Genomic DNA, 17,167 nt, shown 5'->3' on the forward strand with positions numbered 1-17,167 from the left:
GGTCCTGTGCCTGGGTCCTAGATGCTAGAGGTCAGTCTGGAATCAATTTCAGCCTGGGTTCCAAGCTTGGTTCTCCTCAGTCCCTGAATTCTCTGTCCACCCACCTTTTGGTCACTGTTTCTGGAGATAAAGTTGACTGTGTCATTTGCTGTGTCCTAGAAGGGAGACCTTCTAGGACACAGGCTTCCCATCTCCACAGTCTCCCCTCCAGTCTAACTTGCACCTAGCACATCAGCTTCTCAAAGCACTGCTCTCACCCTCCCACCTATGTCCTCCCACTGGCCACGGTGCTGATCTGAAGGGCAGCTATTATACAGGCTGTTCTCCAGCCAAATGTCATGAGACCCGAGCAGCAAAGGGAGGCTTAAAAGCCCTGTTTGAGAGTGGAAGTTCATTAGCATATTTTTAAACAACCTTCATTCAATAAGGAAATTACAAGGTATTTACAACTGAGAGGTAATACACATAATACACCTCTCTATCTCACCCTCTCTCTCTCTCTCTTTCTCTCTCTCTCTCTCACACACACACACACACACACACAACGTGAATACAAAATCTGTGAGAAAATGAATAAGGTCCTTAATGTACGAGTACTGTGTCAAAGTTCATATACCCGCTCATATGCCACAGTTATATAAGCAGTCCCATGGGGAAGTTGAAGACAGGTTCAAGGGACTCTGTGTCTTATTTTTGCAATTCCTGTGGGCCACTATCATTTAAAAATGAAAATTTTATTTATTTATTTATTTATTTATTGGCAGTACAGGAGCCTGAACTCAGGGTCCTGCACTTGCCAGGGAGGTGCTCTACCACTTGAGCAACTCCACCAGATAAAAATGAAAATTTTTAAGGAACTACACATCAAAATTTGAGCCATAGCTGGAGGTACAGCTCAAGCAGTACAGCACCTGCCTACTAAGGGCAAAGCCCTAAGTTCAAACCCTACTAACTTCAAAAAAATTTTGAGACACAAAGTACCATTAGAAGCAAATTTATACTTTTAAATACATTTACCAGGAAACAAAAAGCATTGGAAAATAACTATATTCATGACTTAGCTCAAGAAGTTATGTAAGGCCAGGTGCTAGTAGCTTACACTTGTAATCCTAGTCACTCAGGAAGCAGAGATCAGGAAGATTGTGGTTCAAAGCCATAAGACCCTATCTAAAAACACACCCAACACAAAACAGGACTGGTGGAGTGGCTGAAGTGGTAGAATGCCCGCTTAACAATTGTGAGGTCCTCAGTTCTAAACCTAGTACTTAAAAAAAAAATTATATAAGGAATCAGGAAAACCCCATGAAAATAAAAAGGATGACAAAAATCAATGAAATACTAAACAAACATTATTACAAAACAAATAGACTGGGACTGTAGCTTGGTGGTAGAGCATTTGCCTAGTATACACAGGGTCCTGTTGATCCCCAGCACTGGAAAAAAAACCCATTAATATTCATTCTTTGAAAAGATTAATAAGGACCAGTGGAGTGGCTCAAGCAGTAAGAGCGCCAGCCTAGCAAGCATGAGGCCCTGAGTTCAAATTCCAGTGCTGCCAAAAAAAAAACAGATTAACAAAATGGTCCTCCAGCAAAACTGCTGCAGAAAGAAGATACAAATAAAATACAGAATGGAAAATGAGAGTAATAGACAGCAGGTGTTTTATATGTAAGAAAAGCATCATTAGCAACTCTACATTGATAAATTTGAAAACTCAGATGAACTAAAAAAACTTTTTAGCCCACACCTGTCATTCCAAGCTACATGGAAGGCTGAGATGGGAAGAATAACAGTGCCAGGCTAGCCCAGGGGGAAAATAATGTCGGGAGACCCCACTCTATAGAATAAAGCTGGGCATGGTGGCATTGTCACATCTGTCATCCCAGCAACAGTGGGAAGCTTAAAATAGGAGGACCGTGGTCCAGATCAGCCTGGGCAAAAAGCAAGACCCTATCTCCAAATAATCTGAGTTAAAAAGAGCCAGGTAGAGGTGTGGCTCAAGTGATAGCCTGCCTGCTCTCAAGCCTGCCTCTGAATTCAAACCCCAGTTCTACCAAAAGAAAGAATAGATAAATTTCTCAATTAATATGGAATGCCAGAATTGGCATAAGAATATATTTAACATTTTTTGTTAGCAGTACTGGGGTTTGAACTCAGCGTGCTACATTTACTCTACCACTTGAGCCACACCCCCAGCCTTTTTTGCATTGGTTATTTTTTGGATAGGGTGATAAATTTTGCCCAGAGCCCTGGCCTCAGACTTTAATCCTCCTATACCTCCCAAGTAGCTGGGATTACAAGCATGACCACCACGCCTGATTTATTGAGATAGGGTCTTGCTGACTGTTTCCCTGGGGCTGGCCTGGAACCGTGATCTTCCCAATCACCACCTCCCACTTAACTGGGATCACAGGCATGTGCCACCACAGCAGGCTCTTTAAACCAATCAGAATGGCAAGGAGTCTCCTGCAAATAAATAAGAAAAGGAAGATAGACTAAGCATATGAAGAGGCAATCCTCAAGTGGGCTGGGGATACAGTTCAATGGTAGAGTGCTTGCCTAGCATGCACAAGACCCTGGGTTCAATGCCCAGCACCATCACCAGAACTTTTAAAAAAACAAAGAGACAATCCTCAGAAAAGCAAACCGAAAGGCTTACTGACATGAGATGCTCAGACCCTACAATGACCAGGGAAGTGTAACTATCCTGAGCAATGCACCCTCATTGTACATCTCTCAAACTGACAACAGTCAGAAAGCTGAAGGAAAAAAAAAAAGACAAGTGTTGGCAGAAATGTGGGGATAAAGAGACCCTTGTGCACTGCTGCTCATGGGGGAGTGCAGGGCATAGTAGATAGGACCATTTTCAGGACCCCTGAGGAAAAGAGGAATTGTGTGTCTCAAGCACAAGGTAGTATTGCAGGGCGAAGCCTGACAACACTTAGTCAAATTAGGTTTATAAATACCCATTTCTAACACATCTTAGGTATCTATAACAAAAACTTCCACCTTGGGTGTATGAGGATGCACTACTGTGAGTGACTTGTGAGGCAACAGGACCACCCTTCCCAAAAAAGAAGTCAATGCACAAGATGCAGGGGATACCCATCATGGGAGGCCACACCGCAGTTAGAAGCAGCGGATTACAGGTCCACAAGTGTACATGGATGGATCACAGAAGTACAGAGCTGATTATTTCAAATAATCAATAACATATCATCAGGTGCCCAAATTTAAAACTCATATACCTGGAACACTATACATCTTGGGAAAACCCATGCAAACCAAAAGGCTCACATTCACCACCTTAGAAACGATTGCTCGTGGGAAAATTAGGGAATGAAAAGGAGAACTAGGGACTAGTGGAAGTCGTTAAAACAATGGAGGTGGGAATACGGCGTTGATGGGTTTTGCACTTAGACAGACCGAGGTTGGATTCCTTACCCCTCCCCTTACTAGCTATGTGACCTTGTGCAATTTGTGGCACTGTAAGCCTGCCTTCTCGAGTATAAATATATTACATCTTATATTAATGACATTATTCATATGAACTGGCAAATGCAAAACTCTATAAATGCTGATTCTTCTCTCCCTCTCACCTCCCCTCCTTAAAGATGAAGTTCAGCCTCTCTATCAGGGTTGACGACGGGCCCCCCATCCCCAGATTAGCCCCAAACGACCTTTCCAACTTTATCTCAAACAGCTCCCTTGCACTGCAGTTTGGGTGGAAGTCACTTCTGCCACCCTTTCAGCCTGGTAAGCCACGAACGCATAAGCTATGTAACCCAGAAATCTGTGGCAAGCCAAGGGGCTAAAACTCTCTGAAAAGATGAGACATGGGAAGACAGAATGGAGGGGGACAAAGAGCGCAGGCCAGAAGCCTGAGGCTGCGCATGCGCAGACGGTCTAAGACAACGCCTGTGGGCGGGGTCGGGTCTGCCGTTCCTAAGTGGGCAGGGCCAGCCTGATTCCGAAGGCGCTACTCGACGCCCCATTGGCCACCTCGTCCAAAAGGGAAGAACAGTCTGGGAAGGCAACCCACAGTGGGGGGAGGGGCAAGGGGCGGGAGACTGAACTCGACGCGCTATTGGCTATCCTGATAGTCACGCGCAGCGACGCGGTGGGGGCGGGCCATCAGCGCAGAATCTAGAACCGCATTGGCCTTCCGCCGCAGCCCACAGGAGACAGAGCTTGAAGCTCATTGGTCCTTGTGAGAAGGGGCGAGAAAACCAGCGCGAGAGCAGCCGTTCCTCTCTCCACTTTCTCGCCTCTTCTCTGGGCCTTCTCCTGGCTGAGTCTGGCTCCGCTCGAGGCTGTGGTAACCACGGGCTGGCGGCGCGAACACGACCCCTCCCTCCCAGCCCCTTCTGGTCCTACTCTTGCTCTGGATCCCTCCCTGACATCCCCTGGCCTCCCCCTCGCGCTGCTCGCGCCCTCTCTCCCTTCCCCCCACCCCGCGGGCCCCTGGGCGCGTTCCTCGTGCCCTGACCCCTTCCTGGGAGCCGGGAGCGGGAGGGGGCGCAGGCCCTGCGTTTGGGGGGACGGGCTGGCTGGGAGAGGTGCACGCGAGTAATGGCCGCATGAGGAATGGTGGATGGATGAGATTAATTGCTGGAAATGAGTATGGGGGATAAGCCCTGTGTGCAGCCGTGATGACTGCATGGGTTTGCGTGGAAGCTTGGATGCCTTGTGGGTGCAAGGGAGAGAGTGGCGTCCTCTGGCTTAGATTAGGACGTACTCAGTGAACATTTGTGGAATGAAGGAGCGTTAACTATTGAAAGCGGGGCCGGGACTCCCTGAGAATGATGTCGCTTCTGGGGGTGTAAGAACAAAATCAGACTGAAGGAACATTGCCTCTGTGGAACCAAGAATTGAAGGGAGCATACAGATATTTTTAGGAGCAGGGTGTGGTGGTGCCCACTATAATCCCAGCCACTCAAGAGGTGGAGAGTTTGAGGCCAGGCAGGGCAAAGTTAGCGACTCTCCCCCCCCCACCCCCAGGGTTTGGGGAATTAGCTGGATTAGTAGAGTACTTGGGTGAGGCCACAAATAAAACACGTATATGTGTGTGTATGTATGTTAGAGATTGGATAAATACCAAAGGTGAGGATGGGGGTTATCTCAGTGGTAGAGCATTTGCCTAGCATGTTCAAGGCTCTGGGTTCAGCTCCCAAGCACCTAAAAAACAACAAAATCTGTTGGATAGCATAGGGTGTTTGTGGGCAGGAGGTGCAGACATCTTTGAGGGGGCCTGGGAAGGTCATGCATATGCCTGAAGCAGACTCATCACGGGCAGGAGTGCAGGTGAACAAAAGAAAGCTGTCTGCACTGAAAGCATACCTAAAGGACTGGAGGTGTGGCTCAACTGGCACGTGCCTACTTTGCAAGCATGAAGCCGGGAATTCAAGCCCCAATTACACATACACGCACAAAAATGAAAGTATACCTAAGAAAGGAAAGAGGAGAGGGGCTTCTTAGGAAGGAGGATCCATGAGAAAGGTCGTGGGGTGAAGAGAGGAGAAGACAGGTGAAAGCTGGGAGCAGAATGGGCAGGATGTGAAGAGCCACAGATGTGGCCTCCCCAAAGAAGGATTGGTTAGGGCCATCCTGACCTGCCACTCTTGCCCTTAGACCCATGGACCCCAATGAAACACCTGCTGCCCACCACTGCCCTGTTGACTCGGACCCAGGGGGTGAGACCAGAGCCTCACAGAGCATGGAGCTTATCCCCAGGAGAGCTGTCAGTCGCTCTCCAACCTGTGCCCGCTGCCGCAATCATGGTGTCACTGCTCACCTCAAGGGCCACAAGCGCCTCTGCCTCTTTCAAGCTTGCGAGTGTCACAAATGTGTCCTCATCCTGTGAGTAGGAGGTCCAGGGAGAGGGGGAGGATGGGCCCCCTATGAAGGGTGGCTGACTTTTGATTTGCACTTTTTTTCCCCCTGTAGGGAGCGCCGAAGAGTTATGGCTGCCCAGGTGGCATTGCGCAGGCAGCAGGAGGCACAGCTAAAGAGGCACCTGGCTCAGGGACTTGTGAGAGGGACAGCCCCTTTCAAAGTCCCCAGCCGTGTCAAGAAGGGAGCCATTGGACTGGGAATACCCTGTAAGTGTCTCTGACTGGGAATGTGGCTGGGATTGGTGTAGAAAGCATAAGTAGGGAAAGAAGTCCCAGTCCTATCACTGAATTGGTGTGTGACCTTGGGTTAGGTGTTTCTACTCTCTGGGCCTTAGCCCCCCACACACCATCAAATGCATTCAAGTGCTGGGAAGGTGCAATGATATCTGCAGGTAGAAAATGCTCAGAGGAGCCGTGGGTGGCAGAAGGCATAAGTAAGAGGGCTGCAGTCTGAGGCTGGCCCCAGGCAAAAGTGCAAGACCCTATCTGAAAAATAGGGTCACGCAAAAAGAGGTGGGGGGAAGGGGAAGGCTCATATGGTAGAGAGCTTTGGAGCTTGCCTAACAAGCCCAAGGTCCTGTTCAAATCACAGTACTACAAAACAAACAAAAAAGGAAAGTTGAGAGCTGAGGGGTAGGATAAGAGTCAGAAAAAAAGGCTCACTATATCTCTCCCTGGTCCCTTACAGCTGGAAAAGAGAACATAGCACCACAGCCTCAGAGTCCCCATGGGGCAATTCCTCTGGCACTGACACCCCCTGGGAAGGTAAGAAGAATATAGACCCTGAAGGAAAGGCTCCCACCCTAGCTCCTGCCCAGGCCCCTTCCTCTCCACCTGAGTTCTAGCCCCAACCCTGACTTGCTATGTACATATTGAGCAAGTCGTTTCTTTTCTGTAAGGAAAATAAGAGGATCGGACATTAAGGCCTACCCGTAATCTTCAGGTCCTATTCCAGAACATGCCTACTCCTTCTCCAGCCTTACACCTAACTCTTAACCTGTGCTCCCTGACCTTACAGGAGAACTGTGGGCCTCTGCTGCTTAGCCGTCCCCCAGAAGCCTTGCCTTTGCCTTGGACTCCAGTGCCTCCTGGCCCTTGGGGCCCTGGACATTGGCTGCCTCCAGGCCTCTCCATGCCACCCCCCGTGGTGTGCCGCTTCCTATGCCAAGAACCTGCTATCCCTCTACATCCTTTCCCTGGTGAGAAGATAATTCAACATTCAACAGATTTTTGGGTGCCAATTTGCCACTGTATTAGAAGGGAGGAGGAAGAGGACACAGGTAGGTAGAGGGAGAACAGAGCCGTGACCTCTGAGCCCTATAAACGCTGTATTCTCTTACCTTCCTTAGGTTTTGACCCTGGCACCTCCCTCCGCTTGCCTACTCATGGGTCCCTCCCAACTTGCCCAGGATCTCGCTCGGTACTGACGACTCCTCTTTCTGGAGAGCCCCAAGGGCCCCCAAACCTGCCCCACACGTGAGTAGGGACAGAAAGATATATATTTATTCTGAGCCTAACTCGGTGCTGGACACCATGGTGGGTAATGAAGAAAAGGCCTTAGACTAACAGATCTTCCATTACCTAACTGGGAACCTTGATCCAAGTTTCTGTACCTCTCTGAGCCTGTTTTTCTATCTGTAAATGGAAGATGCCATTTCTTTCAGATTCTCATAATTGTCATTCAGGTTGATATAACAATAATGTATAGGATACACCTAGCACAGACCCCAACCTTGAAAAAATACTGGCTATTAAATCTTCTTAAACAGATAAGACAGGGTAGGATTGCCTCCTGAAATGGAGGTCTATGAAGGTAAAGCCAGAGAGGGACAAGAGAAAGGTCAGAGGCCATTAAAGAAGGCTTTTTTTTTTTTTTTTTTTTTTTTTTGGTGTTAGTACAGGGGTTTGAACTCAGGGCCTCACACTTACTTAGGCAGATACCCTATCACTTGAGCCACTCCACCAGCCCTTTTTGTGTTGTGTATTTTTGAACTATTTTCCCGGGCTGGTTTTGAATTGTGATCCTGCTGATCTTTGCCTTCTGAGTAGGTAGGAAGGGTTACAGATATGAGCCACCAGCACCAGGCTAAAGAAAGCTTCTTGAGGGTGGGCCAAGCTCACCTTTAGGGAGGACTGGGAGAGGGAAACCAGACTCTGCTAGAGCATGGACAATAATCCCAGTCTCTCTAGATATTTTCTCTTTTTTTAAAATTGACACCAATGATTTCCTGTAATCCTCACAATAGCCTGGAGGGAAAAGCTAGCAGGGATTTTCATTTTATAGAAAACAAAGCAGGCCATGAGAAGGGGATAAAACTTACCCAAACCCACAAAGTCCGGAGGCCCAGTAGGGTCTTAGATTTTCAGATCAGAATATCTGACCCTCTTTCCATGTGTACATGTCTTAGGTGTTTAATCCTCTGGCATCTCTCCTTGTTTCTAGATGCTCGACCCTGATATTCCAGTCCTGTGGCACCCCAGACTCTCTTCTGCTACAGCCACAGGTCCTGGGAAAGAAGTGGCATCCAGGACCCAGGGAGGAAGTTGAGCCTGGGGAAGGGAAAAACAGGGGACTGAAGGAACCAGGGGGCAAAGGAACACTTGCAGGGTGGGCAGAAGTGGGGCTTCCTAGTCTACTTCTGTCCCTTTCCTTCGCAGGCCCCTGGAGCGTCTCGCCTAGCCTGGACATCGACCTCCTCAGAGCGGCAGTTGCAGCGGGAGGCAGCCGAGGCCCTTGTGGGTCTGAAAGATTCATCCCAGGCTTCCCGCCTGGCCCCTTCTGTACCCCCCAACCCTGCCTGGATCTCCCTACTCCACCCCTGTGGCCCACCAGGTAACCTACTCCCTGAAAGCAGAGGGCAGGATAATGATAGTTGGGAAATGGAGATCACTAGAGCAAGAAGAGACTAAGGAGATGAAGGGTAGTCAACAAATTGAATGTCATCAGGACCAGGCCTCCAAGCTCTTCAGCCTGGCTTCTGAGATTGCAATTTAGGATTGTTCAGTGAATCATTTTTACCAGTTTTGCTCTCAACAACAAATGTGCAGTGCCTTGAAATCAAGGAAAATGAGACCCTAGTCTCCTGACTCTAGTCCAAGTCTCTCTCTCCAGACCCTAGCTACCTGCTAAAGTCTGGAGAGGGAATGAAGACTTAACCAGAATCTGGCTTGGGAAGAGGTAATAACTGCTTCCCAGAAGCTTCCGTTCTACTTGGGGAATCTTGATGCCTTCCTAAGGGTCAATAGCAAGACCAGAGGAACTATAAGGAGTGGGGATAGTTGGGGATAAAGAGGAAGGCTGAGAATCCTCCTTCCAATGGTGGATTGGCTTAGCGGAACTGCTGAAACAGGTTAATGAGGCAGGAGAGGCCTCCAGTTGTAGAGATTTGTCATGCCAGACTTAGAAGTCTAGACCAGCAACTGCACAAAGGGGAGCTAGGAAATGTTTCTAACTAGGCAGGGATATCAGAAACCTTGAACTTTAGACAGACAAGTGGAGGCTTTAATGGAGGGACTAGAGAAAGCAAAACTGGAGGTAAGAAAACCAGTGAGGAGGAGTAAGCCAGGTTAGCAAGGACGAGGCCTGAATGGAATGGGGTAAGAATAGGGAACTGTAGGGAGGGGAAATAGATGTGACCTGGTCTGGCCCTCCCTTCCTTCCTGCCTATAGCTCCTGCTGGAGGAAGAGGATTCCAGCCTGTTGGCCCCTCTCTCCGACCCAGCCCAACTCCCTCCGTCTCTCTGCATATTGGGCGTCTGGGGTCCATCTCCCTCCTGAGCTAGAACCCAGAGGTGGAGGCTTCCTCACTGAGGCAGGGAGGCAATAGCCTGTAAGCACTGCATATTTGGTATTTTACTTTGGGATTTTTGCATGAAATTTAACATAGTACCAGCTTTTTTTTTTTTTTTTAAGGTGCTTCAGTTAGCTTTTGGTTCCTTTTGTAGTGTGGGCATTTCCTTGACCAAAGGTGAATATTCTCATACTCCTCCTTGGGTATGGTGACCCTTTTAAATCCACTAAAAGAGAGAGTTGTGCAGTTTAAGCTGACCAGTATCTAAGTACATTTTTTGCATGAGTTCATGTTCTGGATATACCTATGCACTCATGTCTGTCTCTGGGCATGTGAAAACAGGAGAGTGTTTCCATTTTGTTTCTAGATTTGTGTGAGTAAGCAAGAAATAAACCTTTGTTGTTTTAAGCCACAAGATTTGGAGGTTATTTGTTATCATAGCCTAACCTAGTCTATCCTGACTAACAGAAAAGACATTCAGTTCACTTTTCAAAATGAAATCATCAGCCGGGCACCAGTAGTGCACAACTGTAATCCTAGCGACTCAGGAGGCAGAGGTCAGGAGGATCACAGTTCAGAGCCAGCCTTGAGCAAGTAGTTCAAGAGACCCTATCTCAAAAAAAAAACAATCACTAAAAAGGGCTGGTGGAGTGGCTCAAGATGTAGGCCCTGAGATCAAGCCCCAGTACTGCAAAAAAAAAAATCATCTATTAAAAAACAACCACAGGGTGGGGGGGTGGTGCCACATGCCCTCCCCCAAGGTGGGATCCCGAGGCCTCTCCAGTCTGCTGAGAGCACACCACCAGCCTGTCTTGCCCACAAAAAATAAATACAAGTAAATACAAACTTGGATTTCTTATTTTAGCCAGATAATAGTGATAGAGGAAGGTAGTGGAGGGTTCCCTCATGTAGCAACTAATTACCTGCTCTATGCCAGACATAGACATTTTCCTATTATCCTGACAGCTGCAAATTGAAATACCTAGGGCCAAGCAGATCATGGTGGTGGCTAGCAAACTAAGAATGCATGGCTTACCCAAGGGGCAGCCTCCTTTTGGCCTTAGTGGATTGTTCTAAGCAGAAATATGCCATATTTCCAATATTTTGAGAGAAATGGGTTTTTATGTCCATCATCTCAATTTTCAAATGTTGGCACAGTTTTCTTTTTAAATCTTATGTGGGCCCAATAAAACATATCTTCAGGCCTGCTTTGGTCAATGGAATGCTAATTTGATGCTAATCTAACATGCTGTTTTCCAAATGGGTAAACTGAAGCCAATCAGGACAAGAAGAGCTAAGTCTTTCCTTTTCCATCCTTTCTTTTTGGCAGTTACTGGGGTTTGAACTCATGACCTCGTGCTTGGTATGCAAGCCCTGTACCACACCAAGTTAGACTTTATGGAGAGTGTTTTTCTCTCTGGGCACTGGTGGTTCAATCCTAGCTACTGGGGAGGCAGAGATCAAGAGGATCACAGTTTGAAACCAGCCCTGGGCAAACAGTTCATGAGACTCTTTCTCAAAAACATCCAACTCGAAGGACTGGTGGAGTGGCTCAAGTGGTAGAGCACTTGCCCAGCATGTGTGAGGCTCTGAGTTCAAACCAAAAACGAAAAAAGTTTTCTCCACAAGAGAGGTTCATGTGTGAGGGGCAGGTACAACTGTATCAGGGATATAAGGAAGAGCTACTGTCAGCCATTTGTGCTTGCGTGTTTGCTTAGTGGGAGTGAGTATATGCTTGCACCCTCTTGATCAAGAGAAAATTCCTTTGTCAAGAAAAAAAAAGGCTCATGTGTCTGATAAAAGTTAGAGACAATCATTACCATTTATTGAGTACCTACTATATTCAATTCACGTATATCCTCATAGCAACCCTGTAAACTGTTTATCATCTCCATTTTATTAATAAAGGAACAGGCTTAAAGAGATAAAGTGACTTAGCTGAAATTTTAGGGAAATTTTCTAGAAAACAATAAGGAGATAATTCCTTCTCCTTGCCAGAACCCAAATGAATTAATAGATAACTTTTTTAAAGCACAGATTTGGTACTCCAGGGATCAGTCATGAGTCAGAAGGATTTTTTTTTAAGTTTCTTTTTCTACTCAACTATCATTACATAGTACTAAGATCTTAGCTGCATTTGTTTCTTAGTCCTCTGCTGTCAGCCAAGTCCTTCTTGAGCCATTCCAAACATATGAAAGTCATTGAACTATTCCAAAGATATGAAGACCTAGAAATCCCCATCCATTCCCGCCCATAGGAGGACAAGATAGAAAGCTCAAGGGACATTCCTGATCACCAATTCTTTTTCCTGATATTACCTACACCTCTCTTTTTATCCAAGATGGTTAATGGCAATGGTATCAAATTAACAACTGTTCTCTTATTTGGGGCCTTGCAAAGGTGGGCTGCTTCTCCCTAATGGATTACAGAGTAACAAACTTGCAGCACTTCTCAGAAGCATTGTAAGATATGGAAAGACTTAAGTCTGCTTCACATCTTCCATCACTCCCTAGTTATAACTTAGATATATGATTGTCCCTTAATAGACCTGCCTAAGCTTGCTATGCCATGCTCTCCCAGTGACAGATGACCAAGCCCACATAGTCACAGAGCAGTGAAGCACTGCGACATACAACATAGCTAAGACTGTTACTCAGGGCTCACCAAGGGTCCGTAGTGCACCAAGGTCACACAGCTGGGAAAGGTAAAAGAGAAAGTGTAATTTGGGGATAAAGGATGGCATGAGAGGGCTGGCAGAGTGGCTCAAGTGGTAAGAGTGCCTGCCTAGCTAGCACTAGGCCATGAGTTCAAACCCCAGTGCCACCAAAAAAGGGGGAAAAAAAAAGGATGCCATGAGAAAAGAGAAGAGAAAGCAATGGAGTGAGGGAGGGAACCAAGAGCAGCAGACAGCAGGCTTCTCACTTCTCTAGAGCCCACCTCCCCTTCAGTGCCTGGCAGTGAAGACCTGGTAAGGTCATACCATCAGCAAAGCCAACTTATCTTTTAAATCTTTTAGTTCCTCCATTGGTGCCTCAGAGTGGGTGGCCTGCAGAGGTCAGCCTTGGGAACAAGGCAGATTTAAGAATTGCTCATGCCTTCCACATTGCTACATTTCTGAGTTTGGCACTCTTCACCCGCAGCTATGGGTGAAGCTATGGGGAGCCAATAGACTGCTGGCCTCTGACCAGCCTCAAAGGTTTCAGCTAGTGCTCTAGTAGCACTGTTCCTGTGCCACTCCACTCCCACTTCCCACTGCAGAGCAGGGAAAGCTGTTGCCCTGGTCCACTAGAGGAATAAATCCTCTCCTTCTAAGCTTCCTCCCTTTACCCTCTTGGTACTGCAGAAATAACCAATGAGATTCCAAATGTAAAGCACCATCCTCCCTGTTCCTCTCTCTCTTCATAAGACTCCTCCCCACAGCCACCCACTTTTTATTTCCAGAGTGCATCTCACATTCTGATCTTTGAGAATCCACGTTCTCTTCACTTAAGCCCTACATGAATTGAGTCTAAGCTTGATCACACTTCTAGCCCAAGCAGAAACAACATCAAACCACTTATTCCTATCCAGGCTATACTCAGATCCTCATTCCTGGTACATGTAGGCTCATTCTGCACTCTTGTCCCTTTGTATAGCTGACTTTGCAACCCTTGGTATATGGATACATAGACGCAGTCCTAGAAACTACTGCCCTGCATGAGATTCTGAGCTCTTTCCCCAAAGAAAGATCAGTCTCTTTGCTCTGACTCAGTATCTGTGCTAAGCTCATTAGGCAGAGACCTTTTGTTCCTTAGAGGCTCTTGACCCCTACTTCACAAACTGGATCACTTTGAGTTGTGCTTGTGTCTGTCTCCGTCTCCATTCAGAATAAGTATTCTTAGAAGACAGGGCCTGTTTAGTTCCTCTCTGGGAGCTTAGAATAAGTGACTGAGTAAACAGGCTCTGTCAGATTCCTTAGGAATTGTTTTTCCTCCTAAGTGCACTCAAATGCTGCCCCCCCCCCCAAATCCTAATATGACCAACTGCCTGCCCTCAAGCCATTCTTTGAATATAGTTTCTTTTTTAGAACAGTTTGAGGTTTGCAGAATTGAACTGAAATTAGTGTTTCCATATACCATCCTCCTATTTACACACACAATCTCCCCATCAACACCTTACACCAAAGTTATACATTTGTTACAATGAATCTGCACTGACACATTACCTCAATGTATTAGCTTTGTCATTGCTGTGACCAAATACCTGGCAATTTAAGGGAGGAAGGATTTATTTTTGGCTCACAGTTTCAGAGGGTTTATTCCATGATTGCTTTGCTCCCTGCACTTGGGCAAAACAGCATGGCAGTAGAAGCTTGTGGCAGAGGAGTTTCTTCTCTCAGACAGGAAGCAGAGCAGGGAAGTAGAGGAGGAAGCAGAGGCAAGATACAGCCTCCAAGCACAGGACTCCAGTGACCTACTTTCTCCAACTAGCCCCACTTCCTACCTTGATGGCCCAATAATGCCATCAAGGGATTAAGCCATTCATTAGATCATAACCCTCATGATGTAATAATTGTCTCTGGAAATGTCCTCACAGACACACTCAGAGGTGTCATTTAGTAATCTCCTAGGTGTTTCTTAATCCTGTCCAGTCGACAATCAAGACCAACCATTAAAAAAATTTGAATTTTTTAGAAAAGATCAACCATTACAGACTGGAGGTGTGGGCCAAGCAATTGAGCATCTGCTGTGCAGGTGGCAAGATCCAGAATTCAAACCCCAATACCCTCCCCCAAAAAATCAACCATCACACCCAGTGTCCATAGTTTGCATTAGGGTTCATGTTTGGTATAGTACATGCTACCAGCTTTAACAGACATATGACATGTATCCTCTGTTGTAGTATCTTAGGGAACAGTTTCACTGCCTTAAAACCTGCTCTGTGCAACTCCCATTCATCCCTTTTCTCTCCAAACCATAGCAACCACTGATCTTCTTACTGTCTCTGAAATTTTGCCCTTTTCTAGGATGCAGTATAGTTGAAATAATACAGTATGTTGTTTTTTCAGATTGGCTCCTTTCACTTAGTAATACGTATTTAAGTTTCCTTTCATGTATCTTTTCATGATTTGATAGCTCATTTCTTTTGTTTTTTTTTTGGTGGTACACTGGGGCTTGAACTTAGGGCCTTGCACTTGATAGACAAATGCTCTGTCGCTTGAGCCATGCCCCCAAGCCCTTTTTTACTTCAGTTATTTTTCAGATAGGGTCTCAAATTTTTGCCTGCAGCCAGCCTCAGACCTCAATCTTCCTACCTGTGCCTCCCTGCAGCTGTAATTTCAGGATTGTATGACAATGCCCAGCTTGTTGAGATGAGGTCTCACCTTTTGCCCAGGTTGGCCTCAAACTGCAATCCTTCCCATCTCTTACCTCCCAAGTAGTTGGGATCACAGGTGTGTGTCACACCAGCCCCTTCATTTCTTTTTAATACTGAATAATATTCTGTTCTGTGACTATGCCACAGCCTCTAACTTGTAGGGGAAGTGCTGGGGATCAAATTCAAGGTCTTGTGCATGCCAGGCAAGCCCTCTACCACTGACCTACACCCCAAGTCCCTCAAACCATTTCATGTGTGTGTTGTTTGTGTGTATGTGTATAGTTTTTTGTTTTTTGGTTTTTTTTTTGAGACAAAGTCTCACTATGTAAGCCAGGCTGGCCTCCGACTTGAGATCCTCCTGCCTCTGCTTCCTGATTACTAAGATTACAGGCCTGGGTCACCATATCTGGCTCTCCAAACCATTTTTAAAGTCTCTGTTTAGAGTTTACTGAAAGACCTTTAAGCAGTCATCAGTTACCGATTCAAATATCAGCTCAGGCTTTATTTTATGTGACCTTGGACACGTAATGACTTTTTTTTTTTTCAGCACTGGGGCTTGAACTCAGGGCCTACACCTTGAGCCACTCCACCAACCCTTTTTAGTGATGGGTTTTTTGAGATAGGGTCTTGCAAACTATTTGCCCTGGCTGGCTTTCAACTGAGATCCTGCTGATCTCTGTCTGTCTCTTGAGTAGCTAGGATTACAGGCATGAGCCACCAGTGCCAGGCAAGTAACATGACTTTTTCTTTGTTTTTAGAGGAAAGGAAGGTTTATTACACTAGTGGGCCAGCACCTGGATATCTCCAAAATGACGCCGGCCGTAACGTGACTTCCTAAGTCTCAGTTGCCTAGTCTATCACGACCTCTTGCAAGGTCACACATTATAAACCTATAAAAATTAATCCCAACCCTCTTCTGCTTTTGTCCACCATGTGGTGTGCGTGTTTTACCCAGCTTGTTAGTATGTCTTCTCACAAGACTGTTGGAACCAAGCAAATTCCTGGCCAGGAAACAAAAGCAAAACTGTCCTGTTCCCCCAATGCATTTGGATGAAAGCTGGTAAAGCTGGTAACACAATCAATTCTAAGAGGAGATATTGGAGGAGAACCAAGCAGGGTCTGTAAAGAAATGTGGGAGAAGACACACATATTTATGCTCTTATGGTCAATGATTCATTTCAATCTATGAAGCTGAAAATGCCAACTTTGGACAGTTGGGCATTTTAAATTAGGAATCAATTTGATTTTTCTTTTTCTTTGATTAACTTAAGAATAGGCTCAAATAATAAACATGTGAAATTTTTTTTTTTTTACGGTACTGGGGCTTAAACTAAGGGCCTACCTTGAGCCACTCCACCAGCCCTTTTTTGTGATGGGTTTTTTTCAAGATAGGGTCTCTCGAACTACTTGCCCTGCTGGCTTTGAACCTCTATCCTCCTGATCTCTGCCTCCTGAGTAGCTAGGATTACAGGCGTGAGCCACCAGCACCCAGCTCATGTGAAACCTTTTGAAAAAATTAATGCCAAGGACACAGTGCTGAGCAACCATGTTGTCTAGAATCACAGACTATCAGAAAGTTTGCTCTCCAAAAGCACAGTGAAAGAGAGAATGGCATCCTTACCTGGAAGTCTAGGTGAGGTAACTGACACAGAGAAGCAATCATGATTTTCAACCCAGAGAAAACTTTAGAGGAGGGGTTTCCAGAGACAACCTTGCACATTTATCTTAGCCCTGTATTTCCAAGGAAACAGGAATCTGGGCCTGCTTGTCAACCAGACATGATGCTAATTCCATTATATAGATTCTGCTTTGTTTAAATCCATCAAAACTCTGCTTAATACAAATTTTACCTGAGCAGCTTCACCCTTCCCAAAATCCTATATTAACACCATCTCTTCCTTTGTATAGTATGGCACTCCAAACTAATTTTTGGAGAGCTCTTTGTGACAAGGTCTCATACCCTGACCTGGTAGTACATGCCTATAATCGCGGCACTCAGGAGGTTGAGGTAGAAGGATCCAGAGTTCAAGGTCAGCTTGGGCTATATAGTGAGACCCCCCCCCAAAAAAAACCAAAAATAAGTGAAAAAAACATAGTATAAAATAGGTTTCAACAGCCTTCTACCTA

General features: G+C 46.1%; 1 protein-coding gene across 1 annotated transcript; it reads left to right on the forward strand.

Annotated features, from left to right (window-relative positions):
* The first annotated feature begins 5,635 nt into the window (after positions 1-5,635).
* Dmrtc2 (DMRT like family C2) lies at positions 5,636-9,677 on the forward strand. Its single transcript, XM_020166908.2, has 8 exons — positions 5,636-5,859; positions 5,947-6,101; positions 6,583-6,659; positions 6,913-7,093; positions 7,244-7,370; positions 8,338-8,398; positions 8,553-8,727; positions 9,565-9,677. The coding sequence occupies exons 1-8, from the start codon at positions 5,636-5,638 to the stop codon at positions 9,675-9,677; spliced, it is 1,113 nt and encodes a 370-aa protein (XP_020022497.1).
* The last annotated feature ends 7,490 nt before the right edge of the window (positions 9,678-17,167 follow it).

Source organism: Castor canadensis, chromosome 16 (genome assembly GCF_047511655.1).
Source record: "Castor canadensis chromosome 16, mCasCan1.hap1v2, whole genome shotgun sequence".
NCBI lineage: Eukaryota > Metazoa > Chordata > Mammalia > Rodentia > Castoridae > Castor > Castor canadensis.